The sequence below is a fragment of the Scyliorhinus canicula genome, chromosome 20, assembly GCF_902713615.1.
Source record: "Scyliorhinus canicula chromosome 20, sScyCan1.1, whole genome shotgun sequence".
Taxonomy (NCBI): domain Eukaryota; kingdom Metazoa; phylum Chordata; class Chondrichthyes; order Carcharhiniformes; family Scyliorhinidae; genus Scyliorhinus; species Scyliorhinus canicula.
In genome coordinates this window covers 26,693,528-26,714,857 of record NC_052165.1, presented here as the reverse complement: position 1 = coordinate 26,714,857, position 21,330 = coordinate 26,693,528, and the positions used below count along the sequence as shown (strand labels likewise).

The 21,330-nt window shown below is 48.4% G+C and overlaps 2 protein-coding genes across 5 annotated transcripts in view; both read right to left on the bottom strand.

Annotated features, from left to right (window-relative positions):
* Positions 1-308: 308 nt before the first annotated feature.
* tmem117 (transmembrane protein 117) overlaps positions 309-21,330 on the bottom strand; it is a 410,204-nt gene continuing 389,182 nt past the window's right edge. For all 4 annotated transcript variants that reach the window (XM_038780445.1, XM_038780448.1, XM_038780447.1 and 1 more), the window contains 2 exons: positions 3,508-3,637; positions 309-1,822 (listed from right to left, as the gene is read on the bottom strand). In XM_038780445.1, coding sequence (XP_038636373.1) covers positions 1,131-1,822; positions 3,508-3,637 — 822 coding nt within the window. In that variant the 3' untranslated portion in view covers positions 309-1,130. The remainder of the gene's footprint in view (positions 1,823-3,507; positions 3,638-21,330) is intronic.
* On the bottom strand, positions 3,660-6,418 carry LOC119954864. Its single transcript, XM_038780459.1, has 2 exons — positions 4,900-6,418; positions 3,660-4,869 (listed from the first exon to the last, which is right to left on the bottom strand). Exons 1-2 carry the CDS (start codon positions 5,542-5,544, stop codon positions 4,318-4,320), a joined length of 1,197 nt encoding a protein of 398 aa, XP_038636387.1. The 5' UTR covers positions 5,545-6,418; the 3' UTR covers positions 3,660-4,317.

Below are 21,330 nucleotides of genomic sequence, written 5' to 3'. Positions count from 1 at the left end.
AATACTTCACAAGCTCAAATTGACTGATCAGACTTGGCAAATACTAGACAGCAGGTGTAACACGGGGAAAATCTCGGGTTCCATTTTGTGTCTTCCTTTACACACAAACCTGTAAGCCAAAAGCTGAAAGATTAGCCACTGTCAAACTCGACGGAGAACAAAAAGTTGGCAAGAGTGGTACAGCCGGAAAATTCATTTAAACGCACAGCTGTGTTTATTTTTAAAAGATTGCCATGCGTCAGAATAGCTGACATTTTTGAACCATTGTAAGTGATACTTGGTTGGTATGCAAAGAACAATGATCATCATTTTAAAGGATTACACCATTTATTCTACATCTGTAGGTAATTAGCATTTTTACACACATAAATACAGTCAGATGTTTGTGTTTTAGCGTACAGTACTGCAATGCAATTCTGATTGTGAGATATGGATTGTGAAATATATCTACTTTGCGCACAGTAGCCCACACAGAACAGTATTGTCTCCTCTCCATCACCTTCACAGCTCTCTTTGGCAGGCAGCCAATTCACCACAACGTACAGTGCTTCTTTCATGTGCAGTTCAGCTGTCGATATTAGCTGCGCCGCAACCAATTAAGCATTGGAATCACCTATTCATAACTAGAGCACTTACACTAGCAATATCAGCCTCAGAAGTATGCAATATGACATGAGCAAAGGCCTGGCAGTCTCTCAAGTAATCCCATCAGGAAGTCAAGAACTAAGGTTTTTATTTTGTGAAGGTGAAAATCTAAAATCTTATCAAAATTCCTTGAGACGACAGTACAAAATGGAACTTCCCAAGGCACAACTGCACAGTATTTATCATTTTACCCTTGTGTTAGAGATGAATACTATGTACATTTTAATACAGCATTGACATAAACCGTGTGCTATTGTGAAAGGCAAGGCAGAAAGGAATGTCTAGGTCTAGGCACAGTATTATGCTTTTTAAAAATAAAAGCAATTTCTGCCCTCCATTGCAGAACCACCACATACATATTCTAGTTAGTTAGTTTTTTTAAAATCTAGGTCAGTGATTTTTAAGTCAAAATGACATTAATTGTATAAAGATCTATAAATCTGTAAAAATGAAAATCTTACTTAAGGCCTGTGCTTATTTTAAGTTTAAACTTGAACATGTGCATCAGGTAATTGGTTTGCTGCTGGATCAGGAAGACCAACAGGAGGCATGAGTTCAGCGTCTGGTTTTGCTTCAAGCACACTGTTACTCTGTGAATCCTTGAAAAAGGTGTCCTGGTCTTCAGAAGACGTAGAGGTAGCGCCGTGTATAGTAGCTGTTGCCACCTCTGCCCCTGTGGGCGTCAATGCTTCATCTTTTATAGTCACGGCCTTGTGAGCATTTTCTGCTGGCTCATTTAAATCTTTGCTGAACTCAGAAGGTGATTTTCTCTTGATTTTTACGTACAAATTATCTTGTTTGTCCTCAATCAACTCACTTTTCTGATATCTTCCAAAAAACCAGATAAAGAACGCAAACAGGATAAATGCTAAGATGCTCGGGATAAAAGCGAGACACTTCACTCCAAGTCTGGCACCTATAAACCTGCTGTGCAAAAACAAGTCATCCTGGGCATAAGTCCTGTTAGTGAGTGGGTTAATATTGGTTGATCTCCATTCCCAGCTCAGGGTACTTCTGTTTAAATCCTTCAACGACTCTGAATCTTCCACTGTGTAGACTTTTTGCCCAGGCCCCACATACTGACCGTATTCAGGCGGCTGGTAAAATATCTGATTCTTCCACATGTTCAGGTCCAAAATCAATACAAGAAAGATGATGCCATAATTAAACCATTTACCTGTAAATAGATGTGATAAATATTGCAAGAATTAGAAAACTCCGCTTAGCCCATGAATTGTCTTCAATATTCACATAACAAAAAACAATATTGTTTTTTTTTTACAGTGGTAACGGGACAGTAAAACAATTAGTTTACAGGGCTGGCATGCGGCACAGTGGTTAGCACTGGGACTACAGCACTGAGGACCTGGGTTCGAATCCCGGCCCTGGGTCATGGTCCGTGTGGAGTTTGCACATTCTCCCCGTATCTGTGTGGGTTTCAACCCAAAAGATGTGCAGGTTAGGTGGATTGGCCACGCTAAATTGCCCCTTAATTGGAACAAAAAAATAATTGGGTACTCTAAATTTATTAAAAAAAGGAAAAAAAAGACAATTTATCCAAAATATATTAGCTAAGAATGACTATATTCCATTTTTCGTGCGCAGGATTGCAATTCATGATCTTTGCATGCTGGTTCTAGTGGAGATAGGTACAGCTATCTGATAGTTGCTTTGGGTTGAGTGGCTCTTGTGCTGCTGGCTGCCTCTGGCTCAGTAGAGGGCCGAATGGCATTGGGCTGATTGCACATGGTGCAGTTAGCCTCCTAATGTTCAAGGAAATCTCTCCCTCTTAAAAGGAGCTCCAGTGAAATCCAGGAGGCTGCTGCTGAATATCACTGTTGCAAATCTAAATGATCAAAATAAAACACGAGGGAAGGGCTCTCGGATCACAGATACATGCGCTGGGGTTGTTGATAGTGGTGAAGGTGGAGAGGAGGGGAGATACTGAGACAGCAGGGGCCAGACGATACTCAACCGCCACACTCAGAAAGGATCTGGAGCAGATGATCAGGGAGGTCAATTCCAGACATCTGGACTTGAGGAGCTGGCAACGGTGCCACAAGAAGTTTAATAACCTCATGCAGGTTGTCAAGGTCAATGAATACATTTTCACCCGGCATCGACTACCCACCGCACTACCAGTCTCTTACACTGCTCAATGTACCACATCCCCATCACTCCTGGCATCCGCATACTCCACCTCACCCACCCAATAATACTGCCAGCCTTGCACTGCCCTCTTCCTGTCTCCAAATATCTTTAGCTATTCAGCAATGGCAGGCACCTCGCCCAAACACAGTGCAGCACAATCACTGACATTCTGTCCTATTTCTTGCAGGTGGCATACAGCAGAAGGGAATAGAGGACAGAAGGCAGGGACACAAGGACATTTGCATCCCCTGTGTAAATGGAGGAGACACTCGCTATACAATGGAGTTGACTGACAGAGCCTCAGAATCCAGTGTTGCTGAGAAGTGATGGTATGCTGCCACCTCTATATCTCTTCTCAACCCCCAGCTGCCCGTCATCCCGCTAACTCGCATGATGAGCAAGCTGCTGGTGGCCTGACCATGGACATCCTACTTTCCACTACACCTTGATTTTCTCAGCCCAACCTTCCACTTCTTATTTTTTGCTTTCAGGCACTCAAGAACTTTTGCAAGCCCATCCACTGCGAGCCAAAGGAAAGGACCGAGAAAAGTGAGTCAGGACAAGTCTTCAGGTGACCTAGGGTTAGCAGGGTGCTGAACATTTGGACTAAGGGACATAGACAGAATTCATTCCCCATTTTAGACATATACATTCTGCCCTGCCTGTTGCAGTTCCATTATAAATTCATGTATCCAAATGTATGCCTCTTACCTGTTATACAAATTATGTATTCTTCCTTGAATATTTTCTGGAAATGAGGCAGTCGTAAGTGAATGTGTGATGTGGGAAGACCAGGAAGGTTGATTTCCAAATTTTCCATGAATTGCGGAAACTCCCAATCCTAACACAAAAAAAAACTTTTTACAACCATATAATATAGTTAAGTGAGAAATGAGAAACGGAACGTTCTTGTACTTACCCATTCTATTTGAAACCACATCTGATTGAAGGCCCAGGCCCATTTTTATTACATAAGCTTACACACAAAATGAGGATGCTGGCACTCAGCCCAGCATTCAGAATTTCTCCTGATTTCTGCCCAATTCATCATGTCGCCTGGTGATACGATGCCATGTTAAATATGCCACAGGCATTAGTCCCACAAACTCAAGAAGGTTCAATGTTGTTCTATAGACTGCACCACCAAGAACCTAATCCCAGCGATCTGGCTGCTGCACTATCCTTGCCTACTGCCCTGGCTGCAGGCCACTGGCTCCAGTGGATCATCAAGCGCAGATCCAACCCCTAGTCTATTCTCCAGAGCAGTAATTCTCATGCGTTTTTCATTGATGGACCCCTTTTCAAATATGTGCTGTTATCTTGGAGCTCCGGGGGAGGGGGGGGCGGGGGGCACCACAATGAGGTGTTGGGGAACCCAACCCCCTGTCCAGTTGGTACCTCTGTCTGTGTAAGAATTGCATGACAATTTCTGGCATGTGCAAACCTCCTTTAGGCTGCACTGGCAATCTTCCACAAAATGCATTTAAATGTCAAACTCCAGATGTTCCGACTGCATTACAGTTACCCAGAAACAATTAGAAGAATTAAAACTACTTCTAACTTCTGAGTTCTATTGTACAGACACACACTGATTCCCATGGGACAGAGATGGAGCCTGGAGAGTGTACAGCACAGAGAGTAAAGCAGCCTGGAGAGTGTACAGCACAGAGTAAAGCAGCCTGGAGAGTGTACGGCACAGAGAGTAAAGCAGCCTGGAGGGTGTACAGCACAGAGAGTAAAGCAGCCTGGAGAGTGTACAGCACAGAGAGTAAAGCAGCCTGGAGAGTGTACAGCACAGAGAGTAAAGCAGCCTGGAGAGTGTACAGCACAGAGAGTAAAGCAGCCTGGAGAGTGTACAGCACAGAGAGTAAAGCAGCCTGGAGAGTGTACAGCACAGAGAGTAAAGCAGCCTGGAGAGTGTACAGCACAGAGAGTAAAGCAGCCTGGAGAGTGTACAGCACAGAGAGTAAAGCAGCCTGGAGAGTGTACGGCAGAGAGTAAAGCAGCCTGGAGAGTGTACAGCACAGAGAGTAAAGCAGCCTGGAGTGTGTACAGCACAGAGAGTAAAGCAGCCTGGAGGGTGTACAGCACAGACACAGGAGCCTGGAGAGTGTACAGCACAGAGAGTAAAGCAGCCTGGAGAGTGTACAGCACAGAGAGTAAAGCAGCCTGGAGAGTGTACAGCACAGAGAGTAAAGCAGCCTGGAGAGTGTACAGCACAGAGAGTAAAGCAGCCTGGAGAGTGTACAGCACAGAGAGTAAAGCAGCCTGGAGAGTGTACGGCACAGAGAGTAAAGCAGCCTGGAGGGTGTACAGCACAGAGAGTAAAGCAGCCTGGAGAGTGTACAGCACAGAGAGTAAAGCAGCCTGGAGAGTGTACAGCACAGAGAGTAAAGCAGCCTGGAGAGTGTACAGCACAGAGAGTAAAGCAGCCTGGAGAGTGTACAGCACAGAGAGTAAAGCAGCCTGGAGAGTGTACAGCACAGAGAGTAAAGCAGCCTGGAGAGTGTACAGCACAGAGAGTAAAGCAGCCTGGAGAGTGTACAGCACAGAGAGTAAAGGAGCGTGGAGAGTGTACGGCACAGGGAGTAAAGCAGCCTGGAGAGTGTACAGCACAGAGAGTAAAGGAGCCTGGAGAGTGTACAGCACAGAGAGTAAAGCAGCCTGGAGAGTGTACAGCACAGAGAGTAAAGCAGCCTGGAGAGTGTACGGCACAGAGAGTAAAGCAGCCTGGAGAGTGTACAGCATAGACACAGGAGGAGCCTACAAATAGAAGGAAATATAAGGAAGCTCCATTTCCTTCTGAGTGTGTGTCCTCTCTCTTTAGCACCTCTGCCAAAGACGTCTGATGTAGTGTCCCTTGGAGCCTATGCTCATGTTGTGCCATTATTCCTGTATCTCAGGTCTGATTCACTTTGCACAACTGCCAGCACCGGCTCCAGCCACAATGTGCCTCCCCTTTAAGATATGCAGGCTAAGTTTAAGTGGTACTAACCACCTACCTTCTTGGCTGATGTTGATACATGCAGCCAGCCAACAGTGCTCGATAGCACTGACTGGTTGATAAAATACTGAAACACGAAGGCAGAACAACGATGGCCGGCTGCCTGTGGTGTACTCGCGCGTGACCAGTTTGTTGCAGTGACGGGCAGCCAGACATGCATGCACCTTAATGGGAATGTTGGTGTGTGCGAGGCCTGCTTGTTCCATGTTTGGCACATTCCTAACTGCTGCGTGGCCAGATATCCAGGCAGCCTGGAGGAAACATTGATGGTGATCCCGGTGCTCATTTGAGGACAATCAAATTTAGCCCCCACCACCTTTTCCTCAGGTTAAACAAAGAACACAAAGACCTTAAAGTGTAAGGGATATTAACATAATGTGAAACACCATTCATTGTGTGTTACATTCTTGCATACTGTCTAAACTATTAAACACGAATACCTGACCTAAAGCCTATCTTGATGTGGCATCACTTCCTCGCAATCCTACTGCATGAATTAAGTAGGAGAAATGTGGTGATACATGATGTGACCATCAATTCACTAGAGACACGATTGGAAGTAAACTGTGGTTTTAATAGTCTTACAACTGAGCCTGCCTGCGACCAGAGGAACTGAGAGCAGGCTCACGGCTGCAGCACTTTATACTTCCGGTAGTGGGAGGTGCCATGGACGGAGCCAAGGGTGGAGCCCTGTACAAGCTCCTCATCTCCCCCTATGGGCAGAGCCGCACAACGGCTCACATACAGAGCCTAATACAATGCAATGCAATACAGTGTGAATTACAATACAGTATGAATTCACCACATTCACCCCCTGTAAAAAAAATCAAGTCCTGCGGGAGTGACGGGTCGACAAGTTGAGCCGGTCCGGTGGCCGAGTCGTCCTTTGGGATCAGTGGAGCCGCGGGGTTGCAGCCTCTTCGGGTGGCTGGGCGGTGACGATCGGTGTGGATCTGAGGGTGGACTCCGGGGGTGTTTCGGTCCGTACTTCATTCCTGACCGGTGCGACGGGCGACGGGAGGCGCAGGAAACCTAGAGGCGCGGGGGCGCCGAGCGTGGGCAGGGAACCTATAGGCGTGGGGGCGCAGGGCGTGGGGGGTTGGGTGGGGTGTAGTGTGAGGGGTACCTCGGCGGTGGTGGTGGTGGTGGTGGATCCTGCAGGCGCCAGGTCCCGGAGGGAAATGGTGCCCTGCCGACCATCGGGGTATTCAATAAAGGCGTATTGGGGGTTCGAATGAAGCAGTAGCACTCGCTCTACTAGCGGGTCTGTTTTGTGTGTCCGGACGTGCTTCCGGAGGAGAACCGGGCTCGGTGTCCTCAACCAGGATGGGAGCGAAGCCCCCGTGGTAGTGCCCCTAGAGAAAACAAATAGCCGTTCGTGAGGAGTCTGGTTGGTGGCGGTGCATAGGAGGGACCTAATCGCATGGAGCGCGTCGGGGAGGACCTCCTGCCAATGGGAGGTCGGGAGATTCCTGGACGGGAGGGTCAGTAGGACGATCTTCCAGACCGTCGCATTCTCCCTCTCCACCTGCCCGTTCCCCCTGGGGTTGTAGCTGGTAGTCCTGCTCGAGGCGATGCCCTTGTTGAGCAGGTACTGATGCAGCTCGTCGCTCATGAAGGACGAACCCCTGTCGCTGTGTACGTAGCTGGGGAAACCGAACAGGGTGAAGACACTGTGCAGGGCTCTGATGACTGTGTGGGAGATCATATCGGGGCACGGGATGGCAAACGGGAAGCGGGAGAATTCATCGATGACGTTAAGAAAGTACACATTTCGGTTGGTCGAGGGGAGTGGCCCTTTGAAATCAATGCTCAGGCGTTCAAAGGGCCGGGAAGCCTTTACCAGGTGGGCCTTGTCTGGTCTATAGAAGTGCGGTTTGCACTCCGCGCAGATCGGGCAATCTCTGGTGATGGCTTTTACCTCCTCGGTGGAGAAAGGCAGATTTCGGGCTTTGACGTAGTGGGCGAGCCGGGTGACCCCCGGGTGACAGAGGTCGTTGTGGATAGCCTTCAGGCGGTCGCCTTGCACGCTGGCGCACGTGCCGTGCGTCAGGGCATCTGGGGGCTCGTTGAGCTTCCCCGGTCGATATATGATATTGTAATTATAGGTGGAGAGTTCGATCCTCCACCGCAAGATTTTATCATTTTTAATTTTGCCCCTTTGCGAGTTGTCAAACATGAAGGCAACTGATCTTTGGTCGGTGATGAGGGTAAACCTCCTACCTGCGAGGTAGTGCCTCCAGTGCCGTATGGCTTCCAGAATGGCTTGAGCTTCCTTTTCGACTGAGGAGTGTCGAAGTTCCGAAGCGGAGAGGGTTCGGGAGAAGAAGGCGACTGGTCTCCCTGCCTGATTTAGAGTGGCGGCGAGAGCAACCTCTGAGGCGTCGCTCTCCACCTGAAAGGGGACGGATTCATCCACCGCTCCCATGGCGGCTTTGGTGATGTCCTCCTTGATGCAGTTGAAGGCCTGGCGGGCCTCGGCTGACAGTGGAAAGAGTGTGGTCTTAAATAGTGGGCGGGCATTGTCCGCATACTGGGGGACCCAGTGGGCATAATAAGAGAAAAATCCAAGGCACCTCTTGAGGGCCCTGGGACAATGAGGGAGAGGGAGTTGTAAGAGGGGGCATACGGTCCGGGTCGGGGCCCAGGACTCCGTTTTCCACGACATAGGCGAGCATGGCTAGCCTGGTAGTGTGGAAAACGCATTTCTCCGTATTGTAGGTGAGGTTGGGTTTCTGGGTGGTTTGGAGAAATCGGTGGAGGTTGGCATCGTGGTCCTGCTGATCATGGCCGCAGATGGTGACATTGTCCAAGTACGGAAACGTGGCCCGCAGCCTGTACTGGCCCACCATTCGGTCCATTGTTCATTGGAACACCGAGACCCCATTCATGACGCCAAAGGGGACCCAGAGGAAATGGAAGAGGCGGCCATCTGCCTCGAACGCCGTGTAGTGGTGGTCCTCCGGGCGGATTGGGAGCGTGTGGTATGCAGACTTCAGATCCACCGTGGAGAAGATGCGGTACTGGGTGAACTGATTCACCATGTCTGCAATTCTGGGGAGGGGGTACACATCGAGGTACGTGAACCGGTTAATGGTTTGGCTGTAACCAACCACCATTCGGAACTTTTCCCCGGTCTTGACGACCACCCCCTGAGCTCTCCAGGGGCTGTTACTGGCCTCTATGACTCCCTCACGTAGGAGCCTCTGGACTTCGGCTCTAATAAATACCCTGTCCTGCAGGCTATACCGCCTGCTGCAAGTAGCTACGGGTTTGCAGTTAGCAGTGAGGTTAGCGAAGAGTGGAGGGGGGTCGATTTTTAGTGTCGCTAGACTGCAGATAGTGAGTGGAGGTAGGGGTCCCCCGAAGCTGAGTGTGAGGCTCTTGAGATTACATTGGAAATCGAACCCGAGTTAGAGTGGGGCGCAGAGGTCGGGGAGTACGTACAGCTGGTAATTAGAGTAGCTGGCGCCCTGAATCGTTAGGGTCGCGACGGTGCGCCCTTGTATGTGGACTGAGTGTGAGCCTGAGGCGAGGGAGATAGTTTGCCGTGCAGGGAAGATAGGAAGTGAACAGCGTCTCACCAGGTCAGGATGTACGAAGCTCTCAGTGCTCCCGGAGTCGAAGAGGCACGGTGTCCTGTACCCGTTGATTTTAACGGACTTCATCGAGCTCTGGAGCTCGGACGCAACTGGTTCAACGTGACTGCGTTGAGTTGCGGGTAGTCGGAGGCTCAATCAGCTGGAGTGGCCCCGTGATAACTGTCCGCTGAGGTCGTAGTCATCGAGGTTCGGTTTGGTTGATGGCCAAGATGGCCGCCCCCCTGGATCGCACGTGGCGGGCGGCGAGGAAGGTGGCATCCAAGATGGCGGCCCCCATGACTTGCCGTGGCCGGCCGTGTGGAGGAGGATTGGCAAGATGGCGGCCCCAATGAGACGCACATGTCGGGTGGAAGCGGAGTTGGCAGACACGCTGCAGCATTACGGCGTCAGCGGGCCTGCGAGTTGGGGGAGCGATTGTTCTGGACTGCGGGGGAGTTAGAAAGTTTTGATTTTGCCAGGCATACTCAGGCATAGTGTCCTTTGCGACCGCAGCTGCTGCAGGTTGCGTTGCGGGCCGGGCAGTGCTGCCGTGGGTGTTGGGGCTGGCCACAAAAATGGCACGCTGGCGCTGGGTGGGTGGCCGCGCGGCGCAGGCCTGGGGCAGTCGCTGGTCGGGGGCCCACGATGGGGTCGCTTGGTCCACGGGGAATGAGTTCAGACTGCGGAACGCGGCCTCCATAGTTGTAGCTAACTCTACCGTGTCCTCCAAGTTCTGGGCCCCTTTTTCAAGTAATCGCTGGCGCTCATAGTTAGACCTGAGCCCTGCAACGTATACATCATGTACAGCGAGTTCCATATGCTGGGAGGCTGTTACAGCCTGAAAATTGCAGTCCGGAGAAAGGGCTTTTAAATCGCGCAGAAAGTCTTCTAGCGACTCTGCTGGCGGTGGGTCGTGAAAATGTGCCGCGCGTAGACCTCGTTAATCGGCCGCATGTACAATCGGTCAAGCATAGCCAGGGCCTCAGTATATGAGGTGGTACAATTGAGTTGCGTAGAGTTGCATACAATACAGTATGAATTCACCACAGTACAAAAGCAGAACAAATTTCTGCTTTAACAGAGACATCAGCTCAATAAAAGCGTAAGGATTAATTTAACAAAGCAGTGAGCAATTTAATATGGATTCCTTTAGCATTTGTAAAGCTGAAGGGATTTAACCTTGTCAGCTGGGCTGAGACAGAAAGGAAATCGACCTGTCCTAAAGCTACAGTTTCTACAAGTTACTATCAGCAAACCCAAAAGTCTTGCTAACCCATTAGTTTTCCTAATGGTCAATCTGGGAACTCGATGCTGAACATTCTCAACCCACCAGCGATTCTAACAGTGTTCGGTAATCTTAGCGGCAATGCAGGCACCTTATATTTTCTGCAGTAACATTGCATTTTCTTTATCCCCTTCATCTACGATTGCCATTTGAACTTTATCACCAGGGCCTCATTCAACGGAAGAGCTCAGGAGAAATTTTTGTCAGGAGCTCCTGTATTTTTCATGAATTATATTACATGAATTTTTCCGAAATTCTTATTCCCTTGTTTACTCTGCTGCTGGCCCCATACATCACAACGTTAATTTTCCACAGACCAGGTTTGCTGGTGTGCATGCAATACACTGTTACTGGCTATAGCAGAGGCATAAAATAAATATTTTGACATGAGGGCTAGTAAGCTTGACAATCCCATTGTATAGATCATAAAGAATGGAAATGGAACCCATAAAACACAGCCTTACTCACTTTCAATCTTAATGACAGGATCCCTTTCAGATGTCAACATTGCTGTGTTAACTTTGCATAAAGCCATCATCTTACTTTGTATTTTCTATCATCATTAGCAATGGTTAATGTTTCTCTCCTAAACAATTCCTTCAAAATCAGTATGTACTAAATTAACAAGCCACCAATGATATGAATGAATATTTAGAATGCAGAGTAAGTGAACTACTTTCAAATCTCATGGAAGAATTATTGCAAGTGATAAAATGTCAGTGCAGTGCACAGGACTATTTCAAATGAATGAGCAGGAAAAACCCTCATTTGCTTTAGCAAAGTGGTCCTAAGATACTAAATTTGGATGGAGGGCTTGTTCATTAATGCTTCAAATCACTTCAACAACTTTAATTTTTGCTCTCATATGGGGGCAATTACGAAGATGGCTATAGCCCAGATCCCCCCCCCCCCCCCCCCCCCCCTGTAGAAGGAGTGAAGGAGCACAGAGAATAGCCCATTTCTTGGATACAATCATTGAAAGTGTAAAACTGGAACTAAGAATGTGAATATGGCAGTACCCCAGGAGCAGTAACCAAGCAAATGATAGTATCTGGTAAGTACCATTCATCCAATACACCTGGAAGTAGTTGCAGAAGAAATTTAATGATCTTACCAGGTCAGCTGAGACACCAGAACCTATCATTACTTTCCATTAATGCAGTGCACATTTGGCACTTAAAATTACCTACCCCTCACAATTTAAATTCTTTCATTGTTGTGAATTACTCAGTAAGGTGCACTTTGCATCTTGAGCCTTCTTCCGAAATGTATCTTCACTTACAGCCTGAAGTGCATCATCCCAAATGAATACTTCCATTCAATGCAACTGGATATTTTGTACACCTGCCATCATAGTCATTAGGTGCTGCATCTTGGCACTTGCTTATTACAGCATAACAATTGAATCTACTCTGGCTTTAAGAAAATACAGCATATGAGAGGAAACAAATACAAGAGGATAACTCTCTGGAATCTATCCTCAAGACCCGTATAGAACCTGGGGTAGAAGGTCAAAGCAAAGGCTCAAAGTATGGAAGCAGTCATCAATAATAATCTGCGCCTGTTCTGCTTTTGCATTTCTGTCCTAACTTCCAGTCAGGTTCATGAAATTTAGCCACCCCCCCCCCCCCCCCCCCCCTCTCCTTGGAAACTTTGGGGGTTTCTTTTGTACAACGACACAGAAGGTTTGCAAACCTTGGATCATTAGATTTTAGGATTGAATGTAGTAGGATTTGCAGCTTAAAGTTCCAAGCAGTTCCAGGATTGTGAAAGTAATGAATGCTGCAGTACGAAGGTCACAAAACCAATAACAGCAGCACTTCAGACTTCATTGAACATCCTCATCTTACATAGCAACTCTACTGCAAGTGATATTCTCGTTCAACAGCAACACCTTTCGTGTTGAAAACTGAAATGACAAAGGGATGGAGGATTTAATGCAGACAGCAATCCAAGACCATATAGATACGGGGTGCAATGGGGGTAGAGAACCTTTTGATTGCTCTAACAGGTGACCGAAATTGAATAACAAAGGCAGGAGAATGAATTACTCAAAATATCATTAAGCAATAAAAATAGCAGGGTTTTTGTAATGGTACATTACGAGGAAGGTTCAGAAGGGGAAGATGACAATACTGATCAGCCAGAAGGAATTGTATTGGTCACTGGATGCTTTACTCCAGTAATGGGTGTCCTAGTTGCAGACTCATTCAATTATACTGTGTTAGACAGTGTGTGCATGTCCACAGGATGTGGAGTGGATTAGTTAATCTGGATTCTCTAAGTAGTAAAGACCGAAGTAAGGTTAAGGGATATGAAAGTACTACTTACTTCAGGTTCAGGGACATTAAAGTCCCTAAAGAGAGTAGTGATTCCGTATCAAATAGCGGAGTAAAACCATTTTATCAGCACAGATGTAGTATCCAGTAAAATATCCTTACTGTTGATTAAGCTGGTTTTGAAAAAGGCTCAAATGAAATTAGATATGGAACATGATAAGGCAATTGTTTTTGGTAAAACTGTAGCTTTACTATTTATACAATCGGGATATTTATTTTATTTTATAGGACATCATCACAGCCTCAAGTAGGTTTCCCATTAGTAAGAGATTTTAAATAAGTTGTATCAATGGACTTGAATGCTTGGGATAAGGAGAAAAAAAAACATTTCTTACACTTCATAGACATGGCAACTAGATTCATTCTTTAAACAGTAATATATCCGAGGTGGAGATGGTTAGCAGCTTCAAATTCCTAGGGGTACACATCTCCAAAAATCTGTCCTGCTCCACCCACGTAGACGCACCACCAAGAAAGCACAACCGCGCCTGTACTTTCTCAGGAAACTAAGGAAATTCAGCATGTCCACTAACTCTTACCAACTTTAACGGATGAATCACAGAAATCAACCTATCTGGCTTCATCACAGCCTGGTATGGCAACTGCTCGGCCCAAGACCGCAAGAAACTTCAGAGAGTCGTGAACACCGCCCAGTCCATCACACGAACCTGCCTCCTGCTGCCTTGAGAAAACTGCCAGCATAATCAAAGATCCCCTCCCACCTGGCTTATTCACTCTTCCAACTTCTTCCATCGGGCAGGATATACAAAAGTCTGAGAACAAGCACGAACAGACTCAAAAACAGCTTCTTCCCCACTGTTACCAGACTCCTAAACCACCCTCTTATGGACTGAGCTGATTAACACTACACCCCTGGATGCTTCACCCGATGCCGGTGCTTATGTAGTTACATTGTGTACCTTGTGTTGCCCTATTATGTATTTTCTTTTCATGTACTTAATGATCTGCTCACAGAAAAATACTTTTCACTGTTCCTCGGTACACGTGACAATAAACAAATCCAATTTCAGTAAGGAATTTGACAAGATCCCACATGGCAGACTGGTCAGAAAAGTGAGATCCCACGGGATACAGAGAAGGTGGCAGGTTGGATCCAAAAATGGCTCAGTGACAGGAAACAAAGGGGAATGGTCAACAGATGTTTTTTGCGAATGGAGAACAGTTTCCAGTGGTGTTCCACAGGGCTCAGTGTCGGGGCCCTTGCTGTTTATTGTACATATACAATGATTTTGACTTAAATGTGGGCGGCATGATTGGGACATTTTCAAATGGCTGTGTAGTTGATAGTGAAGAGGATAGCTGCCGTCTCCAGAATGATATCAATGGTTTGGCTAAGTGGGCAGAGAAGTGGCAAATGGAATTCTATCCAGAAAAGTGTGAGGTAATACATTCAGGAAGGGCAAATAAAGCAAGTGAATCCTCACAAATTGGGAAAATACTGAGAGGGGTTGAGGAAGTAAGGGCGCGCTCGTCCACAGGTCCCTGAAGGTGGCAGACCAATTGGACAAGGTGGTTAAGAAAGCTTATGGAATGCTTTCCTTTATTGGGCAAGGTATTGAATACAAAACCAGATTCGGCTACAGCTGTAATTTTGTGTTTTGTTCTGGTCACCACAATACAAGAGGAACATAATTGCTCGAGAGAAGGGGCAAAGGAGATTTACAAGAATGTTGCCAGCGGTTGAAAATTGCAGCTATGAGGAAGGATTGGCTAGGCTAGGGCTTCCCACCCCCCCCCCCCCTTTAGAATGGAAGAGTTTAAGGGGTGACCTACGTAAGGTGTACAAAATTACGAATCGCCTAGACAGTGTAGACAGCAAAAGCGTACTTTGCCTAGCTCAGGGTTCGATTATCAAGGGCCTAGATTTAAGGAGATTGCCAGAGGGTTATAGGGGACATGAGGAAAAACCTTTTCACCCAGAGGGTGGTGAGTTTCTGGAATTCACTGCCTAAGTTGGTGGTTGAGGCTGAAACACTCAATTTAAAAGGAAACTGGATCTGCAGCTGAAGTGCTGTAACCGGCAAGGTTACGGACCAGGTGCTGAAAAATGGGATTAAAATGAGCGGCTAGTTTATTTTTTCTCTTTTTTTGCCCGCACAGACACGATGGGCTGAATGGCCTCTGTCTGCATCATAACCTTTCTCAGGTATTATGGTTCTATATAGTAAAGACAAAAAGGTAATTGTAGACTAGATTAAAGGAAAATGGATAGGAACTGGACTGGGGGCACCAGCTAAATTCCTAACTGAGGGGAAATTTACCAACGATTAATTTAAAGGTATTTATGAAAATATGAACATAGGGCAGCACGGTGGCCTAGTGGTTAGCACAACCGCCTCACGGCGCTGAGGTCCCAGGTCCGATCCCGGCTCTGGGTCACTGTCCGTGTGGAGTTTGCACATTCTCCCCGTGTCTGCGTGGGTTTCGCCCCCACAACCCAAAAATGTGCAGAGTAGGTGGATTGGCCATGCTAAATTGCCCCTTAATTGGAAAAAATAATTGGGTAATCTAAATTTAAAAAAAAAAAAATGAAAATATGAACATGGTGGTAATGATCATGGCAACAGAAAGTCCCTTTAGAATGGAGTTTTTTTTGCAAGAAATTACACAGTAATTGAGGTGCTTCACAAAATCTGGGCAGCACGGTGGCACAGTGGTTACCACTGTTGCTTCACAGCTCCAGGGTCCCAGGTTCGATTCCTGGCTTGGTTCACTGTCTGTATGGAGTCTACACATTCTCCCTGTGTCTGCGTGGGTTTCCTCCGGGTGCTCCGATTTCCTCCCACAAGTACCGAAAGACATGCTGGGCCAGAATCTCTGACCCCCCGCCAGGTGGGAGAATCGCTGGGGATCGGCGTGAATCCCACCCCGTCCTCCAAATTCTCCAGCCCTCCAAAAATCGGCCCGGCGTGAATCGCACCACCAGCCTCGGAGAATGGCGGGGACCAGCGCGACTCAATGGGCCCCGGGACTGCCCGAATACTCCAGCCCTCGATGGGCCGAAATCCCGCCAGTTTTTTGCCAGTCCTGCGACGTAAATTGGAGTAGGTCCATTACCAGTGGGATCTGGCGGCGCAGGCAGCCTCCAGGGCTCTTGGGAGGGGGGGGGGGGGGGGCGAGGGAATCTGGCCCCGGGAAGTGCCCCCACAGTGGCCTGGCCCGTGATCGGGGACCACCGATCCGCCAGTGGGCCTGTGCTGTGGGGGCACTCTATTGTTCCACACCGGCGGCTGTAGCAGTCCGCCATTGCTGGTGCAGAAACAAATCCCTCTGCGCACGCACAGGGATTACGCCAGCACACACTGGCGCTCCCACGCATGCGCCAACACGCGCCGGCCGGCGGAGGTCCTTTGGTGCCAGTTGGCATTGTGCCAAGCCCCTTTCCCGCCGGCCGGCGCGGAGTTGGGGTGCAGGCCTAGCCCCTGAAGGTACGGAGGATTCCGCTCCTTTGGGGCGGCCCGACGCCGGAGTGGTTCACGCCACTCCCTCCAGCCGGAGTTGCCCGCCCCGCCAATTATGGCAGAATCCCGCCCACTGTTGGGCCGTTTGGATGTTCTGAATTCTCCCTCTGCGTACCGGAACAGGCGCTGGAATGTGGTGACTAGGGGCTTTTCACAGTAACTTCATTGCAGTGTCAATGTAAGCCTACTTGTGACAATAAAGATTATTATCAGTAAATCATATCTTACCAACCGAACTGCAAATGAACATCTGCCCTGTCGTGGGCAGTCCATGTGACAAATTCACTTCAAATGGTTGGGGGGGGGCTACAGTCCCCAATTAGTTTATGGGAGAAATCCAAAAATACCTTTGGATCTTGGATGGGACTAGAACTCATCCAATTTTTTCAGGGCCCGTAAACACCCTGCACGGATGGAGAAGGGAATGTATCAACGCTGAAATTTCAGAGAAAATTCAACGAGCCTTAGGCATTGCACAAGGCCATCAGAAATAGCTTTTAATCCTGGAAACATGGCATATTACAAAATAAAAGTGCAGAAAGAGTGGAAAGGCCTGGGTAGGTTACTGGCAGTGATGGAAAAACAGGAATTTTACAACATGGCAATCAAACGGTTAGGGCTATTTCTCAAGGCTAATTGGCACTGATTATACATTTACAGCATCTGAACAGATAGTAGAAAGTAAAAAGGCAGTTAGTACTTCATAGACACATATGTTGGACAATGGCGAGGAGAAGATTATGGCAGATAGAGGACTGACTGAATACTGAAAAAGTGATACTGTACGGCAGGGTAAGGCTGTTTGTCCCAAAGGACAACCACCCAAAGTTGGGAAGTATTTGGTGAATACACGGAGATTCCGGACACGGGAAACCAAGCCTTACCACTGGGTATTCACATACTTCCTGATGGCACGTGCAAGGTTAAAGTGAGACTCGGGGTTTCAAATAGAGACTTGGGTGATCCAGATGTTAGAGTAGACTCGCCCATTGCAGGAATTTGAAGATTTTCTTTTCACCCTACTGTAGCATATATGCCAGTGGGGTCCAGTGAATGGAGGGGTGCCACCATTATAGGAAGAGCAGGAAATGTTACAGGCAAATGCAAACATTGGCTGAATGTGTGAGATGAGGGACAGGACCCATGGATTGGCAAAATGAGGTAAAGATGTGGAAGACCAGTAACTACAGCGCGAGTTGTGAAGGTGGACCTGGAAGTGATCATGGCTCAAGAAAAAGATCACCGACACGCAAACGGAACTTTGATAGTAGGAGGGAGAGATCGTGCAGTAGTATTTCAGAAAGAGATAGGAGGGCGAGTAGGTCATAGTTTGACAAGAACAAGGACCATAAAACAGGTGAGGAGTGACACAAGAAGGAGAAGCCCTTATGATCAAGAGGTTTAGTGGCTACTAACAAATTATAAAGTGTTGACAAAGGGTGCCAAACTAAAGAATTGGAAAGTATTTGGTGAATACACTGAAATACCAGAGAGGGGACACCCACACAGGTGGGTATGCAGGTTGGCACGTATCAGGCTAAAGCCAGACTAATGGCTCTGGTTTCAAAGTGATCAAGATGTCAGAGTGAACACCCCCATTGCAGGAGAAGTGGGCTTGAAGATTTTCTTAGCTCTTTTAGCAACATATCCCTCTTATTCTGTCAATAAGACATGGAAAGAAATCCCGAACTATGCAGCAACATTTTTTTTAAAGTATTTTTAAAATTGACTTTCTGCGGAACCAAAAGATGATTGCTACAAGTCACATGACCGCGGGATTGGCCCTTTGTTCTGGAACCTATCCACTGGTGTTACAAAAACAAAATAAACTTCCTCTCATCATCGTGAAATCTCACACCCAGCTGTAAAGGAATTCGCAGATCAAAACTAGTTATTCCTTCAGAGCTGTTGACAGAGCCATCTCATACTTGGGACGGCCCAGGTCCACTTCGAAAGGGGTCTTTGAGGGAACAAAATACGTAATTTTCATCCTGATAAGCATACTCTTCTGGCAGAGTCAGAGGGTCTGCCTCGACAATGGCTTCCTGAAACAATAACATCAATGTGGATGGTCATTTCTTTAACAACTAATGGCTGGAACGTGATCAGCCCTGAAACCAGAGCCAGTGTCAGACAATAGATAAACATCTCCTTTGACATCACTGTGGAGAAAGGTCACATGCCCATTCTGAAATCTCTAGACTTAATTGAGAACTGCGAAACCCTCAGATTGCTACTTTAATACCAACTGGAAAGAACCCCAGCAGCTCACAGGCTGAGAAAGCAGTCCACCACCATCTCTCAACTCTCCTGTCTTATTTGAAAAGTCTCAGATCATCCCCTGCCTAGCGGGCTGAGCACAGAAAGACCATTTGGCTGTGGCATCATATGGTTCAAGAATAATCGTGTTGTTCTCTCCAATAAGAAACTCAACCGGACTGAGCTGCATCCACCATGAAGGAAACATTCTCTAGACTTTGGGATAGATTCTCTGGAAAGATTTTAAAGTGTTTTAACAAGCGGGACCTGCTGCGAGCTTCCCGACGCTCAGCCCTGTGAGGCCCACAACACTATTCAACGTTAATTGGTCCACTTAATGAGGCCTCACGGGCTTCTCACTGCAAATGAAGGCTCGCCAGCTGATTCGCCAACACCTTGCTTGCCAGCACCCTGCTAGCAGGGTCCAACAGCACTTAAGTCGCACTTGCTCAGCCAAACCCAGCCAGTCCGCAACAATGATGCCCAGGAGACCGGCCCCAAAATTCAAGAATACAGACCTGAGGAGGTTCCTACATGCAGTAGGGATTAGGAGGGATGTCCTATTCTCCTGACGATCCAGAGGATCAGCCATGCAGAAGCCAGCATTGCTTCGGACGAGGTGACCGCGGCTGTGAGCGGCAGGAGTGTGGCCAGGAAGACTGGCATCCAGTGTCGGAAAAAGGTCAATGACCTACACTAGGCAGCACGAGTGAATAGACACCAATGCCCACCCCCCCCCCCCCCCCCGCCCCCGAGACATTTCCACCTCCATGCGTGCATCCACCCCCCAACCCTCCCTTCAACCGCAGAACCCGTCCTTCACAACCCCCTGCCTTCAACCCTCCAACCCATCCTTCACCACCCCCCCGCCCTTCAACCCCCCAACCCGTCCTTCACAACCCCCTGCCTTCAACCCTCCAACCCATCCTTCACCACCCCCCCGCCCTTCAACCCCCCAACCCGTCCTTCACAACCTCCTGCCTTCAACCCCCAACCTTCAACCCTCCAACCCATCCTTCACCAACCCCCCGCCCTTCAACCCCCCAACCCGTCCTTCACAACCCCCTGCCTTCAACCCTCCAACCCATCCTTCACCACCCCCCCGCCCTTCAACCCCCCAACCCGTCCTTCACAACCCCCTGCCTTCAACCCCCAACCTTCAACCCTCCAACCCATCCTTCACCAACCCCCCGCCCTTCAACCCCCCAACCCGTCCTTCACAACCCCCTGCCTTCAACCCTCCAACCCATCCTTCACCACCCCCCCGCCCTTCAACCCCCCAACCCGTCCTTCACAACCCCCTGCCTTCAACCCCCAACCTTCAACCCTCACCCCCCAACCCGTCCTTCACAACCCCCTGCCTTCAACCCCCAACCTTCAACCCTCCAACCCATCCTTCACCAACCCCCCGCCCTTCAACCCCCCAACCCATCCTTCACAACCCCCTGCCTTCAACCCTCCAACCCATCCTTCACCACCCCCCCCGCCCTTCAACCCCCCAACCCGTCCTTCACAACCCCTTGCCTTCAACCCCTAACCCATCCTTCACAATCCCCCCCCCCCCCCCCCCACCCCACCACAGTGAACCATGCCTGTGGCTAACGATGCCCTTTTTGTGTCTCTTCAGGAACAGCTCTCCCAAAATCCTTGGGAGAGACTGGCAGTAGTGTGTCGGACATAAGAACCCTCACCAACTTCGAGGAGCGTGTCTTGGAAGGGGTATCCACTGGTGCTAGGAATGCCGCTTAGGTACAATTCCCTTTCCTTTACCAGGCTATTTATGCATGGAGGAGGGCTCGCCAGATTCCAATGGAATCCCAGTACCGACGTCCGGTGCACCCCCCCAACCCGTGCGCATGAATGTGACCCTATCTGCCACCCCCCTTCCCCCACAACTTCCTTAGCCCGCTCATCAGACCCCCCCTCCCCAATTGGTGATTTTCACCCATTTCAATCTGATTCACGTGCTGGAAGCCAAAATCACCAACCCCGTTATGCACCAACCCCCACAGTGGGAATGCCCCCGGCAAGGCTTTGTGCAAATTTTCCCAAGTATGGCCCTGATGGGTGGGTCAAGGGGGTCAGTACATAACTAAGGTGCCCTAAGGTCCATGTGCAGGCAATACTCCCCACCCCCCCTCCCAAACCCACACAACGTAATTCCTGCCCCGTCTGCCCGGCACCCCCACCAGAGAACCCCCAGACCCATTCCGTCAAACCCCCTGTCCCCCAATATTGACACACAAAATACCCACCCATCAGAGACCCACCCATCAGAGGACCCCCACCTGAAAGCTGGAGCAGTCCAGACGGTAGTGAAAAATCACTTACCCTTCCCTAAAATCTGCTGCCCATCTTCTGCCTCAGCCGAAAGTGGTTAAAAGAGCAGCTATTACAAGTGTCAGAGGGATCCTGGAAAGTACACTTCAAAGGGATTCAAATCCCTTGACAGCCTTTGAAATGCAAATATTCTATTCAATTTCACACAGCAGTACATTGCATTAGTCAGTTTTATTATTCCAGAGGCAGGTACTTGGTGGATTATTGATCTATCTTTCCCTTCATGCTTGAATGCATCTGCTTT